Here is a 20,453-nt window from a genome sequence, read left to right as displayed (position 1 = left end):
CAGGTCCTCTTCGCGCACACGCGCGATGACTAATCATTGTTGATTGTTGTGATGACTGCCGAGTTCTCGCGCGCGGAATCGCGACGCGAATCCAGGCCGTGTCCGACACCCGACACTTTGCGCTTCGCATGCACTTCCTCGCGTTTCCCGCGTTTTTCTGGAGTTGGGACAGATGCGTTTGACAGAGAAGAGACTTGGACGGAAAATAGAAGAACGGAAGGTAAACTCGGTTGAAACGAAATCTTTTATTTATAGACACTTCGCGTGTGGTAGATCCAAGTGTTATGCTTGGCGTCGGCGTCGGTGCAGATAAAAGAATCGTCATTTTTGCAAACCAGTCTTGTCGTCTTGAGCCTGGATGATTACGATGACGGAAATAAGAATGTCGTCAGTTTTACGAACGAGTCTTGCAAATTGATTACCGTCGAGTGCTACTGGAAGTTCTCTGATGAATAGATTGAGCTGACTCAGCGTGAATATTTTTGTATCGCCGCGATTTAATTGAAAAACTTCCTCTAACGTTTTAAATGATTGTTTTCCCACGACTTCTAAGAAGACTGCTTTTTCTAGAAAAGTTCTGTTTTTTTAGAAATTTTTAGAAATTAGGAGAACATGTAAATGTTCGTGTTACAGGTTGATGACGGCTAAAGCTCAGAAATATTTTGTCGACTTCGTAACGCGTGTTTTATAACACACTTAAAACGCACTCCCGCGTTCCTCGAAGCGTCTTGAGCGTCGCGACGTTCTTTATGACGGCGTCGCGACGCGTAACGAACGTGAAGAATCTCTGAAACGGGTTAACAACCACTTCTCGGTAACGAATCCGTCGCGGAATTCGCTTTGACTTCCATTTCCACACTTCTCGGAACGATTTCTGGTTTTTCACGAGTATCCACTTTGGCAAATCGCTTCGACACGTTTGGCACGTGATAAACTGATCTTTTTGCGTTGCTCCTTATGTAATCGAAACGTTACGTAATGTTGTATCTTGAAAAAATCGTACAATTAGACAGCCGGAAAAATCTGAAAGACTTGCATAATTTCATTTTAGCATTTTTCGAATGTCATCAATTCGTCGCAAGAAAATTTATTCAGTTAATAAGCTTTTAATTACTGCATTCGGTCACGCATTTATTTATCTTACAGCGGACGCTTCCGCGGATATCGTTTGCATTGTACGTACGTTTTTACAGTTGCCTAATACCTAATACTGTTGCGTGTGCGTCGATAATAGCGATGATAATACCGCGTTTATCGCGAACGGCGTTATCAGGCACGATTAAAATCGCGCGGCGCGGAAATGCCGGATGTGTAACAAGTCATACGAAGCTCGCTATTTCCAGCCGCGACGCATCCGTTCGTTCGTTGAAATTCCATTTATCGATAATGACGAATTTAATCGAGCAAGTCCACTTGCTTTGTTCTTAACGCGCAGTTATGATTAATTTATCGAAAATGTTATATGATTGCTATCTCGAAACATTTAATAATTACTCACTCGCTCGTTTGACTCATCAGATTATCTAGAAGAAAATCTTTTTCTTGTTTATTTTTCTTTTGCACTGATCTCACATTAATCGACAAATCTCCACACCTCGCAGTGTTTCTTGGAGCGTTTATCGGAAAATAGATGTTTATTTCTCGGGTAAGATATCAAGGAAATGATATAACACCTTTACGAGATTTAACGAGAAATGATTCTCAAGTATCACCGATATACTTCCGCGGTGTTATATAATAATCTAATATTGTTAATGCGATAAGGGATTAACAAAACATTCACGTATCGGATAATTTTAGAGATGACTAAGTTATTCTGGAGATGATTTTTCTTGCGAGACTACATGTTGTTACCTATGCATATTGCTTATTTGATGTTCACGCAATTGAATCATTATTATTCCTTAATTTTAGATGCAAACTGATAAGGAAGAGATTTAATTTTATCTTTGTTTTTAAGGGGGGAAGAATAAAATGGAAGACAAGGGATTAATTGCTCTTACGAGTAACATTGCAGAATAATAGTTGGGTTGAGAACGGACAGAGTAATCAGAGTACAGACAATTATATCGTATTAATAATTATAATAAGCATTATTAATAATTATAACAAAAGTTTACTCTTTTTTTTAGTATGCGCGGCGAATAAAGAGTGGAAAAGTTAAATAAAACATGACATGAGATCACGTAAAGATTAAACGTCACATAAGTGAACGATATAAAAAGTATATGAAATTTTAATTCGCTCCAGAATTAAAAATTCGAGATTCTCGTTTTCAAGGCGACACGACGTGGCGAAATGTCCGGGAATTCCCAGCCTGGTTTGGAGACCAGCTGGCCTCCTTTATGCTGCGCATAACCGGTGGAACGTGTGCGTGAAAACGCGTTTCTTCTTACACAAGGCGCCTTTGTTTAACACGCTACAAGTGTAATATATCGCACGTATACTGGGGAATTCACTTTGCGAATAATGCCAAATAATGAGTAACGTTCTCGAAAACTGATGACGAACGGTTCCAGAGGCGTCGAGACTGAGAATCAACACAAACGTTCGCCAAACTCGTCGAAAAATAAATCTCCTGTTGCAATCGACTGCAGTCGACTAACTTGTTGCATTATTATTTGATAATTACGTTGCTAATTATGTAAGCGAAAATAATTTTTATTTTATGATTCTGTGTGACGTTTTCTAGGTTTTTTTTCTATATAACATTTGTATTTTATTTTATTGAATTTCACACTTAGCAACATAATACATTTATTTTATTGCGATTAGAAGCATCTGCTGACTGTGATTTTATCTGGAATTTGCGAATGCAAATCGAGTGTAGTATTTTCGTACACAAAAAAGAGGTGAAAAATATCGTAGTTTTTCTCAGAAAAGTTTTAGAGAATTTCTGGAGAATTTTGCTTTTTGTTCGTGATTTTTATATACCATACAAGATTATACGCAGAATGCACGAAAGAAGTGGACACATCGCGCCGCGAAAGGTTACTCCGGTATATGGACAGCGATGAATCTTACCGGTCTTAAAGCCCGTCTCACATACGAGATCTACTGCGAAATACTGATCGATAATTCAGCCGACGTTCGACGATCGATGTACTCGTTTTGGATTCATGATCGTTCAAGCTCGTTAGTCCTCTCGCTGCGTCTTTTGGAACAACTCAATTTTTAATTTACGACATGTTTAATTTCTTTGAATTTTTTAATTTTAATTTAACATTTTGTTATGACTTATACTTACAATATATTAATTTTCAATTCATGTATTATTTTTCATGCATATGTATTTCTGATAAAAAATGTTTGCCATATTTTACTTTATTATTTTGCACAGAGTCTAAAAGAATTAATGCGGTTTTTTTCTCGATCAGATAAGGCTGTTCCGCAATTTTTATTTATCATGCAGAGATATTCGTGAACGATTTATTATCTTAACGGTATTTATTTAAGCTATTAATCGCGGAAGGATTAAGGCCATTCCGTCGACTGTGAACGCAACCTTACACGCCACATACACGACGGCCACGACATCGTCTTCGAATCGCCTCTTTGTGTCTGGCGAGTGCCAAGACGCCTACAGCTGTCTGCCAATATGTCCCCCTGGTAGTAGAGTCGCACGATCGTTCCCAGACAAACAGAGAAATCGGTTCTCGAGATATTCTATGCTACGTTTCGATGCAGCAGGATTTCCTGTATCGCTGAACATTTATCGTACCATCAAAGTCTCGCTAAGGAAAAGTACAAAATTATGAGCAATCGATAACAACAAAAATAAACCAAATGAAAACAAAATTAAAGACGTAAATGAAAATGAATGTTGAGAAATGAAATTAATAACTAACGATACAAGAAGTTTTATTCGTAATTAAGATGAAGATAAGATAAAAGAAATTTTTTAAGAGATCTTTATAGAGGTAAACGAGAGAAATCTTGTATTTTTTATTCAATTATAATATAATTTTATTAAGATACATTTTTTTATAATTGTCATTATTTTATGAGTATTTGAAGTTCCATAACTATCCGAAGGCCTAAGATGAAATTTTTTATTTCACATGAATTTTTTTCACATTCGCCACTCTTCTGGTACCGGCAATCGCTTGACAGCTTTTGGTCAATAAGAGGAACGATCTCGAGCAGGAGTGAGAGCGATCGCAGCTAAGCAGCATGTTCTAAATTGTTATTGCCGTCGGGTAGGAAAAAGCCACTCGCGAACGCTATTTATGGCCGTCGTAAATCAAACGGCGCCGAAGCATACGTGGCCGCCGCGACGCGACGAGAGGCGCGAAATATATCCGCTTTCGTTCGTCGGCCCATCGAGAGACCCTCTTTGTACACGTATTTATCCGACGTGTTCGACTACACCAGAACCGCCCTGGAACTTCGAGGAGAGGCCCTTGAGATTCCACAATCGAAATCGAGTTTCTAATCCACAAATCTTCTCGACCGAAATTGAAAATGAAATTCCGAGGCTGAATCTCGTTACGTAACGTATGTTCAACCATATAAGTGATATTTTTACGAAATTCTATTAATAATGTACAGAAAATTATAAACATTTTAGATATTAGAAGCATCATCAAAATTGTCTCAATAGAACGATTAAGGGGGGAGCCTGCTTTAGAACGTTGAAAATAAGGTATAATTTTACGAATTGTTTTGGAGAAACTATACAGCGGATCATTATAAAACTTTGATGCATTTATTAGTACATGTTTAAAGATAAACAAAATTATTTTTTTATTTGAATATATCGCCTGTAGAGGTCGTCCTGGAGGCATCTTAGTGCAGCCGGCATTGTAAATTGGTGAGCATTCTCCTGCCTCCAAATTTCATCCAAACTGAAAAATTGAAATATTTTCTCGTTATTTATGAATTCCCACCGTCGATGAACCTTTAATATTCATAAAAACATTAAGTTAAACAATTATTTTTGCATGAAAAAGTTCAAAAACTTTGCCTAAAAATCGTACTTTTGTGTTCTAAGCTCCACCATTTTGGCACTTTTCAACTTTTTTCTTCTCTCTTTGGTTCATCGACGATGGGAATTCATAAATAGCGAGAACATATTTCAATTTTTCAGTTTAGACGAAATTTGGAGGCAGGAGAATGCTCACCAATTTGCAATGCCGGCGACGCGGCTGCACTAAGATTTCTCCAGGACGACCTCTACAAGCGATATATTCAAATCAAAAAATAATTTTTTTTATCTTTAAGCATGTACTAATAAATGCATCAAAGTTTTATAATGATCCGCTGTATAGTTTCTTCAAAAACAATTCGTAAAATTATACCTTATTTTCAACGTTCTAAAGCAGGCTCCCCCCTTAAGAAGAGTTGAAATATGCGTGAAATATATTAATAAGAATATCGATATAAAGCAGTGTATATAAAAGTAAGATTTTGCATCGATTAAGTAAGGTTTTAATTGAATAGTGGTATCATGAGATCTCAACATGTATTACGAGAACACCCGGTATATCTTCGCCGAAATTCCGCGACTGTGAGTTTCCTCACATATCTCGCCGGACTGCATTCCGCTCTTTGTGTCCCTCTTTTTCCGCGGATACAGTCTTCTCTCTTGTAGCCGATGTCGATTTACGGCGACCGAGACGAACAATTTCCGCAAGGATACATTTACAAAGTCGCTCTCCGGTTGATTATTCTCGTACACCAAGGAGACAGGGATAAGGAGAACATGTTTCTTTGTGCTTTTCATTATCAGACTATGAAACAGCTTATAACTGACTTTCGCTGTTAATGTTATGATTTTTCTTCCTTATTTTTCCTTCTCTTATATTGCAATAACAATAATTTTCGTAGTTAAAAATAATATGTTCTTTCCTAATTACATTATTAATTATTTGATATAAAATCTGTGAAATAGATAAAAATAATAGTTCCTTAATTATTTATTTCAAGAGAACTGTTCTTAAACATTAATACAAACTCGCAAAAATCGAAAAATGAAAACTCGAGAAATTCTGAGTGATGCAAAATGTGACTGGAAGTACGAGAAGAATTATCGCACACTCGCTTCCGACAGTCGTGAAACCTGGCCTGGATTCTTCAGTGTTTTATGCCCCGTAGTGAAGATAAGGGAGACCCGACATTCCTTTCGTGCATAAATCAGTCAAGGGTTGTCGCGTGCGTTTCATACATACAACCTCATCAAAAAACACTCAAACAATTCCTTTTTCATGATCCAACATGTACATGCTGTGATACACGTAACATAAAGTAAAATATTTTTATATAAAAGCCATATTTTACTTTATGTTACGTGTATCACAGCATGTACATGTTTGTATAATATGGCTTTATATTTTTCGATCCCTTGATCTTATTTGAATATCTTTTTTTTCTCTGATTATTCTTCGAGTACATAAAGGAATATCAAGCAGATTTATTGAAGGTTGCGCAAAAATTTAATTAAAACTTGCAAGAGTAAAATTATATGGCATAGTAAATGATGTTAATTACATTTTGTAGCAACGAGAGGAAATCTTCCAAGCAATTCGCGGAACTCTTCGAGTTGAAAGTCGTATGTTTACGATCAATGAAACGCAGCGTGGAAAAGTGAATGAACGTTCCTCAACAATTCCCCTGGACTGCTCTCTCGTAAACTTTCTACCACAAGTGGCTGGCCGCAAAGCACTTCGACAGATGCAATTTCAGCCAGAGAAACAGAGAAACAGAGAAAGAGAGATGCGAATTTCTTACATAACGTCACAACGACGATGTTAGCAAAAAGCGTCGTCTCTTTGCTATCGTTCCGAGAATCGAACATTTATCATTGCTCTACTTGCTGGATTGGGGTTGTCTGCGACTTCGCTCTTAATCGAGATCGAAAAATCTAATTATTTTTGTGGTACTCGAGCTTCCTGGAATCGTGACGTTAATTATTGGGTTGGCCAAAAAGTAATTGCGTTTTTTTCCAATAGATGGACATACATGTCTTGAAATGTAACTAACTTCATTCTAAACCGCAAATTCATTATGTAGGTTAACAACTCATAGTTCAAGCTTGTTTTAGAAAAAGAAAGTACACGATTTCGTTAACAATTGTTTGTTTGCCGTCGATTTCAAACTGGAAAATCAAAAAGAACATTTTCCTCATATTTTGTTTTATTACTTCCGAAAAGGGAAAAACGCTGTGCAAGCTCATAAAAAGTTATCTGATGTATATGGCGAAGATGCTTTAAAACTGCGGCAGTGTCAAAATTCGTTTACTAAATTTCGATCTGCAGATTTTAATGTGAAAGATGCACCACGCTCAGGAAGGCCAATCGAAATTGACGATGACAAAATAAAGGCACTGATCGATTCGAATCGGCGTTTAACGACACGAGAGATTGCTGAGAATCTTAACATATCGAAATCGAGTGTTGAAAACCATTTAAAACGACTTGGATACGTTAGTAAGCTCGATATTTGGGTAGCACATGAGCTGAAAGAAATTCATCTCACTAAGCGTATTGACATCTGCGATTCTCTTTTGAAACGTGAGGAAAATGATCGATTTTTGAAACGTATGATAACGGGCGACGAAAAATGGATCGTCTACAACAACGTCAAACGAAAGAGATCGTGATGAACCTGCTGAAAGCACTTGAAAAGCAGATATTCACCAAAGAAAGATTATGCTGTCAGTCTGGTGGGACTTTAAAGGTATTGTGTATTTTGAGCTGCTTGCAAGGAATCAAACCATTAATTCAGACGTATACTGTCGTCAACTGAATAAATTAAATGATGCCATCAAACAGAAACGTCGAGAATTGGTGAATCGCAAAGGTGTTGCGTTTCGCCATGATAACGCTAGACCACGTACAAGTTTGGTCACTCGTGAAAAATTGTTGCAGCTTGGATGGGATGTGTTACCATGATGTTACCACATCCACCATATTCGCCAGACCTGGCACCATCAGATTACCATTTGTTTCGTTCTTTGCAAAACGCCTTGAATGGTAAAACCTTTACTGCTAATGAGGATATCAAATCGTTCTTGGAATTGTTTTTTGCTGAAAAAGATAACTTTTTTGAGCGCGGAATCATGAAGTTGCCTGAAAAATGGCAAAAGATAATCAAACAAAATGGACAATATATTGTTTAATAAAGTTTTTGTTTCCCATGAAAAATTCGCCTTTTATTTATATAAAAAAAAACGCAATTACTTTTTGGCCAACCCAATAGTACGTTTGCTCAATCATCTCGATGTCATTTTCCATTCTATTTTACTTTAATTTTCACGAATGCAAATGTGAAAGTATTTATTGTTCTCTTTTCTTTCTCTTTCTCACTGTTTTTTATCAATTTCTGTTTTTCGTATTTGATTAATTTCTACGTCTATTACGCTTACATCCAATGAAAGAATCATTGAGTGATCTACTTTGAAGTTGAATAGCACACAAGATTTTATTCTGTTTATCTTCACTCTTGAATTTAATCAACGATTTCGTCTAATTTATTTTCATCTAATTGAAATTAGCTATTAAATCTCCATTTTTGATATAATTAAGTGCATTTTCTTCCAGCGCAATTTTATAAATAAGAGGATAGAAATGCTCACTAGCCGAACTTGTCACCATTTAAATCCCCGCAGCTCCTGCGTCCCTTTAAACTGCCGACGTGCTCACGTGCACGCGTGGTTCGTAAGTCGCGGCGTGCGCGCGCGTCACGTGACGCGAGTCACGTGACCTGCGTATCTGGTCGCACGCGTGGTAAGCGGCCGCTCGTCAGTGCGAGCGCAACCGGCGCACGCGGTGTCCGTTGGTTATGGGTACGTGTCGCCGCTCTTTGTGCCAATAACAGCAGCTGCTGCTGCTGCCGTCGCCGCCGACACGCAACGTACTATCCGTTCCGCGCTCCTTCGCCGACGTAACGTAACACGCGGTGTTGGTGCAGTCCGCTCGTCCTCGGGAATCCTCGCTTCGATCTCTCGGCGAGTCGCCGTCGTCGATCATCGCCGTGACGAGCGGTCTACGTGGCGATCGGCCGCCGAGTGTCAGCTGGGTGCGCGCATTTTTGTCTTCTCTCTCTCTCTTTGTCCGTCTTTCTCCCCCTCCTTTCTCTCTTTCTCTTTCCCTCCCCTCCTTCTGCTACGTAACGAACGTATCGCATGTCGCGGGAGGACCGGGAATCCCGAGAAAAGTCAGTTCCCCGGTGCTTCCAGCTGCGGGATGCGACGAGAATGAATCGAGGGAAGGATAGGGACTTGAATCAAGCCCAGGGTCCCGTCCTAGATCTTCGCTGCCGCGGATCCTGGAATGAACAGGGACGACCGCGCTATCGAAGAGAACCAAGCGATACCCGAGAGGCAACCGTCCCCGTTTCTCCTGCTCGATAGCACATACGCCGCGCGCTGGTGGTCTTTGTCTGGGAACGGCATCAACCGGTCGCTCGCACACAAAGATATTGTACATGGCTGGATACTCTGCGAACGCGCAGCTTCCGGTCTCTTCCTAGGATCGCGTCGCGTTAATCCGGCTCCGTTAAACTTCCAGCGAAGGCCGAAGGAAGCTTCGGCAGATTTGTATAATTCACTAACAAGTAACACTACTCAAGTGCCACTCGCCGATTTTCTTGAAACTTTGCACACACGGTCAGTCTTGTTGAAATGACGTCCGTTCTCCCTCCTGAAACGATACCAAAGATATTCACCTGCGGGATGCCGGATATTGCACGCGTCCGAGCTGTGCGCGCCCACGCCTATGCAAATCTCGAATTATCGAAAGAGTGCATGCGTGGAATGCAACGTATCGCCCATCCACGCACGTCGCGCGATAGTTGCACTTGTCCCGATTGTACATACGTATAGTTGCATTCGCGCTATACGAAACGAGCAATGCGAAAACTGGCGCACATGTCGATGCAGTTTTTGACGTCCTTGGTATTTTGCATTGTATTTGCACTCCCAATTAAGTCGTAAACTAGAAAAAATAGTTTGTTCAAATACCCAAAAAAGCAATTGTCGAATAACATTGAATAATAATCGAAGTAAATTATATCGTCGAGTTTTTGGATGACAGTTGAGATCATTAAACCAGATCCAATAGAATCGGGTGTAAAATGTGCGTATCCATGAGCTATGCAACACTTGGCTGGTGTGTGAATTTTCCTCGAATTATTACATATCATTCCGGCGTTTCTCTAGAAATTACGTACTTGGTCCTGGCATCTGTATTGTTTACGCTGTAACATAATCCGTGTAATATGTAATTATTGCACTTGAATATTAACAACGTAATGCGAATATTTTCTACAAAGATGTCACATTTCTACTCTGCATGAGAGACAATCTTGAAGTTAAACATATTTTCTTGAACAATGCATTATTTTGCTTTTCCGTACATCATCCTCTATTTGCGCAAGTCTTCACATTTCATTAATACATTATGAAGAAAAGAACGAACGAGTGATGTTTCTGACCTTACTGATCTGATATTTTCCATTAACTACAATACATACAGGGTGGCCCATTTTAATTTATACAGTCGATTTTTTTAAAAACTAAAAGAGATACGAAAAAATGTTTCAGACAGACATGAAAAATGTTTCAGACAAAAGTTACTTACTTTTCGATGGAGAATAAGAATCTGCAATAAAAAGTTGGGGTTTCAATTTAAGAAATTGAAGGTGATCTTCGCGTGACCTTCAAACGACTATTCAAGGTCAAACCAATGGTATCATCTTATGTCCCCCTCGAAATCGTGACATGTCTGTCTGAAACATTTTTTCGTATCTCTTTTAGTTTTTTAAAAAATCGACTGTATAAATTGAAATGGGCCACCCTGTATATCATACTTATTTTCAACCGCGATATTAATTTCGCACAGTGTTAAATATCGGCAAGAAAATTGCTTTAATGACTTTTTAGAGCTGTCCTTGAAACGTATAATCGGCGCGCACGTTGCACAATAACGAAGTGCAGCTATCGGACGCGTCTAATCGAACATCCAACGTTCATATCGACCTCGGACAGCCACCGAGCATTTCCGCCAGCCAGTTTTAGTATTCTGCGTAGACCGGGAATCGCACTGCGCGAGACTGGAAAGCTTGATCACCTCAGCAATCGGGATCGATTTATCGCAGGAGATCCGGGTACGTTTCTCGAACGTGCAACAAGCTTTTTTTATTGACCGACGTGTGCACGCGTGCGTGCGTGGGCACTCTTTTGCATATTCCGCTCGTTTACGCGTGCAGCGCGTAGTTTCGCGGTTGCTCGTTGTTGATCTGCCGGCTCTAGCACGTTCGCCAAAGTCCCACCGCCGATCATTTTCCCCGGGTCTATTATTAGATCCACGAGAATACCCGCGCGGCGACGATCCGCCGGCTTAATTAGCGCCGTGTTAATTATAATACGTACACAGTAAATTATCCCTTGACACGATCGTTAATATTTGATTCTGTTTTTTAAATAAATGTTGAATTTTCTTTGAAGTAAAAGCCACGTATTTCGAGAGTAGATTGAAGACGCTTTAATTATTTTGGCTCAAATCAATGGTTAATTACGTATAGTAATTAATTGGAAAAGTAATTATTTTTAATTATTTTTAATTATTTTTTCGCAACCCTGGTACACAGGAAATATATTTTCTTACGAGTGAATATGTTATTTATTATTTAGCACTTTGATATATTATGAGAAAAATCCGCGGTCACAATTATTTGCGAAATCTTCAGACACTTTTGCTCTGCGAAATACTAGACTGCGCTTCCGATTGCAATTTTAACGTTACCGATATGCCTGTTGCAGATGTCGGAGTTCCCAGTGGAGGGAGGTGAGAACGGAGACATGCAGACCGTCATGGAAAACTTTCAGAAGAAGAACAACCTGGTGACCGGTAGGACACATCATGTCTCTCATCATCCGCAGGTCACCACGTCGTCGCAGGTAATTATCCGCGTGATGCATGCGTTTTTCTTCTCCCTTCCCCTCTCTCTATTTCTTTGGCTCTCAAATATTTGCATATACTTCTCGACGCTGAGGGAACATGACGATTCCTCGGAAAAAGGGAAAAATACTCATATTTTCGTATTTCTACAAGAAATCGAGATGCATGATGACTTTACGTTCAGCGAATAGTTTTTACGTAATTGTGCGTGATAAATATGATTTTTACTTGAAATTTTAGAGAAATTACTTTGACATATTTATGTAAAATTCTCAAGATAAGTTAAATAAAAACAGATTAAAATGCGAGGAGGAATCGTTAAATTAATAATTCAAGTTATTATCTTAAAAAAATCAAAATGTAATAAATTTTTCACATACGAAATTTTCGAATCGAAGTCGGAGATTTGCACTCGTGCTTTTGCACGCATTGCATTTTTCAGTATACTCAGCAAAAACAAAGCGCGTAGTGTCGCAATATTTATTTGGTCCCGTCGTTGCTTCGTGGAAAACGTGATCGTAATCTTTTTCGCAACTACTTTTTCTAATTCAAGAATTAGACGGCTTTTAAGTTCCGCGCCGACTCTGCGTCAGCTTGAACCGGCTAGAGATGTCGGCGACGCCACCAACGCCCACATCTGAGACGAATTTCCTGAAAGTGGACATGAAAATTTTGAATTATTCACCCATCATGATTCTATAATATATCTATATCACGGCGACCGCCACTAATAGCACCGAAAATAATAATTGCCGTGATCGTCTGGGCAAGTTAACCGATTCACTTTAATCGATATTTCCCATTTGCTTATAGCGATTCATCTTGAAAGCAGCAAACTCTTTCCAAGAAATTTAATTATTAACAGTCAAATGTTAATTAAAGATTATTAAATGGACTAATTATAGTCGACTTATCTTTTTATATTAATATAGTCGAATTATATTTTTAGAACTTTTCATAGTTTCTCAAAAAACGTTAAGAATTGTGATTTGACATAAGATAAGAAACACATATTTAATTCTCTGTACCAAAATTAATTTTGATCGTAAAAGAATAATAATACTACATCGTTTAATTAATGTATTAATTAATAGTGATAAAAAATAATATTAAATTGCGATATAATTATTTTAACCGCTTGTCAGTCTTGTACGATCAAATCAGAAGCTCCAATCAGAATGAAAAGTCAGCGCATGTAGCCTAAGATGCGGGATGTAAACACGATGTAATTCCGAGTCGAGTCTAGTGTTTGGACGCCGATGAGCCACGTGTGACATCGTGGTCCAACGTCGAAGTGGCTTCGTTCCACGAGAAACTCGTCTCTTCGTCCGTCTCTCTGATCATCGAGCAATCAGAAACGATCAGGAACGACGCGGGTATTTACGCAACGCGGCCGCCCACGTATATTTTTTCCCAACGAAGGCTGCTGATCCGCGCAATCCTGATGTGTGAACCTTGGTACCACGTTTCAAGGTCCCTACGCTCGCCGTTTCCCTGCTTCCATGAGAGAGAACGTTGCCTCTTTCTAAATTTACCGGGCCCTTTTCGTCCCCAGGTTTGGCCGAGTCATCTCGCGCTTCGTAATGACTGCTGGCGGCCGGCCAGCATTGCCGCGGCATTACCCGCGTGCGAGTGCTGTTTACATTTTTCCCTTCGAGTTTTTCGCGTTTTCCCACTGGAATACTCACATCTCATATTGGTGCATTGAATAAGAGCGTTTGCTCAGTTCCTCAGTGGATGTTATATAACTATAAATTTTTCATTCATCAAAAACGAATTTTTCAATCGTTTCATGAAGAAGCTGCATGACGCGTAATGTAAACAGGATGCATCAAGATTCAAATTTTTTAGCTGACAAGGTAACTGAAATCCATAAGAAGGTAAAATAACTACGTATGTTGCTAGGTAAAATAACTATGAATACTTTAAGCGTTTAATAAGGAGACAGAAAGAGAAAGAGAGAGATAGAGATAACATGGGGGGGGGGGCGAGGCAATGAGTCATCTTACGCGGATCTTAAATAGAACGAAAACGGCTTTTGACTCGGCAGATGCTGACGACGAACCAGAGCCAGCACCAGAGTAGCAGCAGCACTAGCACCAGCACCAGCAGCACGAGCAGCAGGGTGGCCAAGTCCTCGCAGAGGATCCTCACCTCGTCCTCATCGAGTGAGATGAAGGCGAGCTCCATGAAGAGTGACCTGACAGAACTCAAACGCGGTATCTCGGAGATGAAGAACATCTCGACAAACTTCTCGCAACGGCTGCGGAGTAGCATGGAGAACCTTGTCGACAGGTTGGTTTCCCGAATCGATCGATCAAATGTACTCTTTGATCGACAGGAATTAACTCCTGAGGGGTAATGATCTTCGGTGAATTGCTCCGCGAGTTGTCGAGTTTGATGTCCAGTGTTTCGAAAGAGTGCTTAACGGAGACACGTGGCCTGAGTGTTGTTTCGCGAGTGTCGCGCGATTTTGCAAGATTTTCGCGTACCAGTGATTGGTTCGTGGCTTATTTTGGGAGCATCCGCCGGTTTGCCAGCTTGACGAGCCTAATAGCATCGTTGCGACGTGTTTTTCGATTATTTTCGCACAGTTATTTAAAATTCATTTATTATTATATTTAGATATAGAGGAAAGTCCCCGATTATGAGATACCATATCGATTTTGCCGAATGTAAGGAAATCTATAGGCAGAATTTTAAAATGTAATACGTTATCTTGAAGAGAATTTAATAAGCTTTAGGTTGGTGAAATGAAAAATCGAATTTAAATATTATTTTTTCTGAAAATTAAAAAACTTTGAAAAAGAGCTTTACGCAGGATCGAGAAAGTGTGCTCCTAATATAAGATACCTCGAGAAATCGATGTTAAAAGTGCAAAATACATCAGTATTGCAATTAAAATCTTTATTAGATAGTTTTATAAAAATACTGCTGCCACAGCCTTCGCCAAATCTTCACGATTCCACTGTCGACGCTTCCTCGTATCTCTAACCTCCATAGTCAGATTCTATAAAAATTAAATACACAAAAATACGTAATATAAATTCGTATTAACTTTTCTTTAACCTTAAGTAGTATTTTCTTTCTTTTTATTACACTACATAATCTTCATATTCGAGCAATAATTATCTCATATTAAGAGTACCCTGAATATCTCATTATACGAGCCACGCGCCTAGCGGTTCCGCGATCATGAAATCTAATCTCTACAATTAAGCAATTCAACAAATCGCGTATTTTCCTGTTACTACGATTCTACTCTATCATTGCATACTGAATTTATTGCCAACCATTTCTTTATTATATAATAAACAAGGTTTAAAGACTTACCTCAAGTTCCTTTGACATGTTCACAATTTCACAAACCTTTTCTTGCAAAGGCTAAACGCAATAACGAACAATGAATTTTTCACTAAATACATTTTACACCGAGAGTAATAAGTTCATGGTGGAACTAACAGATGGTGCTCACTAGTTTAACAGAAACCCCATTATCTCATATTAGGAGCATATCTCATAATAGGGGATTCTCCTCTATGTACATGATAGTTATTTTTAAAGATACACTTCCGAGATTGGACGTTCTCATATAATGAAACGTTATTTCGAAATCCGTTGTATTAAAATATGGCGTCTAGGATATTTCGTCAGAAGAGCGTTGAATGATGCAACTTTTATCATGAAAACAAGATACAAGAGTAATTTTAAGAACGCCTGTGTTTGCAAAGATGAGATGTTCGTTGGAATTCAATCCTCGATAATCGAGACTTCAAAGATTTCGCTTCAGCTGTCGACGATGATTTGAAAATTGATTTCGCTTTCCTATGAGACGATTCGGCGATTTTGCGCTTTCGACTCTTGGTTACCGCGTGATTCACTTCCTTCGACCTCTAAAAAAGTTTGGACGTCAGTCTGTTCGTCTGCGGAGGAAGCTTTCGCGAGTTCTGAAACGCATCGAGACTCGCACGAATATTTGTATACGCGTAATTCGGATTCGTGTGGTTATTTTCGTGGCGGCGGTATTATTTTTAACGCGTTGCTCACATGTCGTTTCGCGCACTTTGGAATGCGAGGTGATCTTCCGTCATGATTATCTCACAACTCGGCTTCGGATACGCCGAGATAAATAAAGAACACGGTACACGCGAGTCCGCGAATAGCCAGAAATTGGATAAGAGTTTGCTTGGATCAAAATCGACTAATTTTCATTCTTTGTGGATTTTCTAGAGACGGCAATGGACCGGAAGAAGCAGACCTTACGGAGCCACTGGTGACCTTTCCAGATCCGGATACGCCGCCACCTGTCAGTGACGCTGTCACGCTGGCAGGTTCTCCGTCCCAATTGAGTTCTTTGAACTCGTTGAATAATCTTCATCATGGCATGAGCCCGCCGATAAACATACCGAACATACCGAATTTACCTGCCGGTCAAGAAACCATGAAGTTCGAGCAAAAGAAGATGACTAGCGCTTCCAAGACGAAGGTGAGACACATTTCCCTGCTGTTCTCTGATTACTGTTTCTTATATTACGTTTTAGAATTACTAATATTATATATATTAATTTTATAATTTGCTTATGAATTGTTTATAATATAATATAATTAATCAGTTATAACAATGGTTCAACAATAAAGATTCGATTAATACAATGAGAGGTTTTATCTGAAAGTTTGCTTTAAGAATTAGTATTATTCTAATAGTAGTCCTTAAAGAAATAGTATTAACGAGATAATAATAAAATGAAGAAGAAAATAATAAAAGATTAAGAAAATATTCTTTAATAGAAAAGAACTCAAAATTTTAAATTAAAATAAAATATGAGTTTATTTGTGTTCAAATGCTGAATTTCGCAATATCGAAAGAGTCGTTCTTGTACTCGCTATCAGCACGTGGACTCGTGATGCTGTTCGGGTGTTCGCAAAATAACGTACACCTAAAAATACATATTTGATAAGAATCGTGCAGATGATTTGGCTCGGAATTTTATCAGGCGCGTTGCGTCCGATAGACATTATGAGCAACGTCGGCAATATGTAGAAGCGAAGCGGATGTTTGACGACTCTGAGGTGCGGCTTCCTCCAGGTAGTCTAGGTCAAGGACTGCGACTCTATCTCCGCGTATCGTGCTTGTACGCAGAACATCTTGGAGGCAAAGAAGTTCTCAATTACATAGTTGTATCATTGCTTTCGTGTTATTCTTTACTTTGTTCCAATTCTGACATCTTCTTGATTTAATTTACGTTATGCGATTTTACTTAAATTTTCGAAGACGCACTGTTCGATTTTAGGCGATAAAAGAAAATCGTGTTAAAGTCTCCTGATTAATTTTGCGACACACGTCATCCTTTGGAACATTTTGTTACTTTTAATTCTTTTATCACAGATTGTCTGATCGTCAATCTGTTTTTGTTAGGTCGTCACGGATGGATTTAGTGCTGAGAAGGCGACGGCGAACAGCGCCGAGATGAGGGCCCTGCAAGCTGGCGACGTGTCGTACAAAGAGCAGAGCGCCGCGACGGCGGCGAGGGCGCGTGTCGAGCTCGACGGCGTCTCGGCAGAAAAGAGCGTCGCTGCAGCGAGGGTGAGTGGCATTTTACGCTGTAATGAATGGGAAAATGCTCGATCGGGCAACCTCGAAGCATCATGCAACATGGAAATGGAATGTCAAGGCATTCTTCGTAATGCTCAATTAAGTGCTTCAATCATCGCAAACAAGTAGAAAAATATCGACAAACGTTAAAGGATATAGAGGAAAGTCCCCGATTATGAGATACCATATCGATTTTGCCGAATGTAAGGAATATATGCTATAGGCAGAATTTTTAAATGTAATACGTTATCTTGAAGAGAATTTAATAAGCTTTAGGTTGGTGAAATGAAAAATCTAATTTAAATATTATTTTTTCTGAAAATTAAATAACTTTGAAAAAAGAGCTTTACGCAAGATCGAGAAAGTGTGCTCCTAATATAAGATACCTCGAGAAATCGGTGTTAAAAGTGCAAATACATCAGTATTGCAATTAAAAAACTTTATTAGATAGTTTTATAAAAATACTGCTGCCACAGCCTTCGCCAAATCTTCACGATTCCACTGTCGACGCTTCCTCGTATCTCTAACCTCCATAGTCAGATTCTATAAAAATTAAATACACAAAAATTCGTAATATAAATTCGTATTAACTTTTCTTTAACCGTAAGTAGTATTTTCTTTCTTTTTATTACACTACATAATCTTCATATTCGAGCAATAATTATCTCATATTAAGAGTACCCTGAATATCTCATTATACGAGCCACGCGCCTAGCGGTTCCGCGATCATGAAATCTAACTTCTACAATTAAGCAATTCAACAAATCGCGTATTTTCCTGTTACTACGATTCTACTCTATCATTGCATACTGAATTTATTGCCAACCATTTCTTTATTATATAATAAACAAGGTTTAAAGACTTACCTCAAGTTCCTTTGACATGTTCACAATTTCACAAACCTTTTCTTGCAAAGGCTAAACGCAATAACGAACAATGAATTTTTCACTAAATACATTTTACACCGAGAGTAATAAGTTCATGGCGGAACTAACAGATGGTGCTCACTAGTTTAGCAGAAACCCCATTATCTCATATTAGGAGCATATCTCATAATAGGGGATTCTCCTCTATTATATTATTTCATTACAAATAAGTATCGAGAAAATAGCAATTTCTCTCCGAGAACCGTTCAAAAGGTTGCAGATACGCAAAAAGTAAAATTTCCGCGGCCTTATTATTTTCGATTCGGCGAATCAAGTAGAATATATAATGCGGATATAATTATATAGTCAGACTGTGATGCGTTTAATGTTAGTCATTAAGGACCGCGTGTTCGACACAATACTAGCTTGAACAAAAAGTGGATGTAGGTGGACAAAGGACAAAGAGCGTCCAAGGCTCTCCCGGCCTCTTCGAGGCGCTTTCGCTCTCGCGTGAGCCTGACCTTTCTCGTTTCGACGACAAAAGGATCGAGAAGAAGGTCTCTCCGTGGGTGCGGAGCGCCCGTGCGCGGCGAATAATTTGGCACGAGGTTCGTGCGGAAACCCGCGAGAGTAAAACGCCGTCGCAGGGGGTCGTTGACACGTGCGCTCGTTGCATTTTCCTCAATGCACTGCTCGTCGCACTTGCTCGCTAAAAGTCAGCCGAGTATATAGAATCCCTCGATTTATCTTCCGCTTCACGACTGATGCAAATTGACCCGAACGGAGCCTCATCCAGAATCTAATTTGGGGATATTTTCGTCCGGAAATTGCGCAAAGAAATTAAAGCTAAATATTTTTCATGCGACGAAATAGAACTCGACGAAATCGGTACGGAATTTGTGCGTGTATTAATTAAATATATAAGTTAAATACATGAAATGAAGACTATTTGATAGCAGATTGAATGTACAGAATAGACTTTTGATAGTTGCGATAAATTTAAATATTCAGATTTGTGTATACCGAATGTCAATGTAATCAGTGAAGCAAATCGCATTCGGATGCAATCTCGGAGTGCAATGCAAACGAGAAATCGTCATGATTATTCCTCGAGTCACGCGAATCGTCGAGCCGCGTTTTCCCGTGTACGTATCCGATAGCCACCGCAATCTGGACCTTGACTATCGGCCAAGGCTTGATGATTTCGCAAAAGAGACGCGCGCGTCCGTACATACGTATGGTCGCGGACGGACGGACAGTTCGCGGGTAGTCTCGTATAATCGCGATACCGTGTCGTCCGACGACTAGCAGCGGTCGGTTTGGCCCGCGTTCAAGATTCCGCATGCTGCCGCTGACTCAAAAGCCACGTAGTAAGCCGACCTAGCTAAATCCGTCTAAATTTAAACGGCGACATGCTGCGCGCCGCTCGTAAATAATCGCGAAACGAAAGCTCCGCGCGATCCGGGTCACCCGGTAGAAGACTCGAGCTTCCACCATGCCTTGATGATTGATCCTAGGAATGTGTCAAATCATCCTGCGCGAGTAACAGATAAGGAGCGCGAGAGAATGATAAGAGTAGGAATCGAATTTATGAGTCGCTCGGTAATCACGTGTCACGGGTTGCTAATCTATTGTAATACACGAAGCAGTCAGTATGTAGTTGTAGTAGTATTGAATGATGAAACCCTGAATAATTATTTCGCAAAATTACTTTATGCGCAAATTAAATTCAGAGAATTTATTCATTAAAATTTCAATAATCTATTTTATTAATTATTCAATTATAATTTTCTTTTCATGTTCAAATGAGATATTTTCAACAAAACTTGCGAATCACATTATTCTTCCTCGTAACAAATGTTTAAGCTCCCAAATCACACGTTCCGCGTTACGTCGATGCTATCGCGGAACTGCTTAATTTCTCAAATAGCGCTTTTTCCGCGCGTTTTAATTTGATTACGAGGAAGGGGATAATTAATCTCCCGGGCGTGGATATTTCCTCGTTGATGGTGGCTTTGCGTGACTACTCGCGTAGGTTTATGCCACTAACAACAAAAGCCGGCTAGCTCGGGAGGAAGATAAATCGTCGCGTTT

The 20,453-nt window shown here is 39.4% G+C and overlaps 1 protein-coding gene across 5 annotated transcripts in view; it reads left to right on the top strand.

The window, feature by feature from the left end:
- LOC105283746 (sterile alpha and TIR motif-containing protein 1) overlaps window positions 1–20,453 on the top strand; it is a 101,716-nt gene that overhangs the window by 67,289 nt on the left and 13,974 nt on the right. For all 5 annotated transcript variants that reach the window (XR_894737.3, XR_894738.2, XR_894736.3 and 2 more), the window contains 4 exons: window positions 11,762–11,899; window positions 13,951–14,195; window positions 16,131–16,386; window positions 17,317–17,484. Coding sequence is in view for 2 of the 5 variants with exons in the window: in XM_026973072.1 (XP_026828873.1) it covers window positions 11,762–11,899; window positions 13,951–14,195; window positions 16,131–16,386; window positions 17,317–17,484 (807 nt within the window). In the remaining 3 variants the exon portion in view is untranslated. The remainder of the gene's footprint in view (window positions 1–11,761; window positions 11,900–13,950; window positions 14,196–16,130; window positions 16,387–17,316; window positions 17,485–20,453) is intronic.

The sequence above is a fragment of the Ooceraea biroi genome, chromosome 10 (genome assembly GCF_003672135.1).
Source record: "Ooceraea biroi isolate clonal line C1 chromosome 10, Obir_v5.4, whole genome shotgun sequence".
Lineage (NCBI taxonomy): Eukaryota > Metazoa > Arthropoda > Insecta > Hymenoptera > Formicidae > Ooceraea > Ooceraea biroi.
This window is presented reverse-complemented; position numbering and strand designations above follow the sequence as displayed.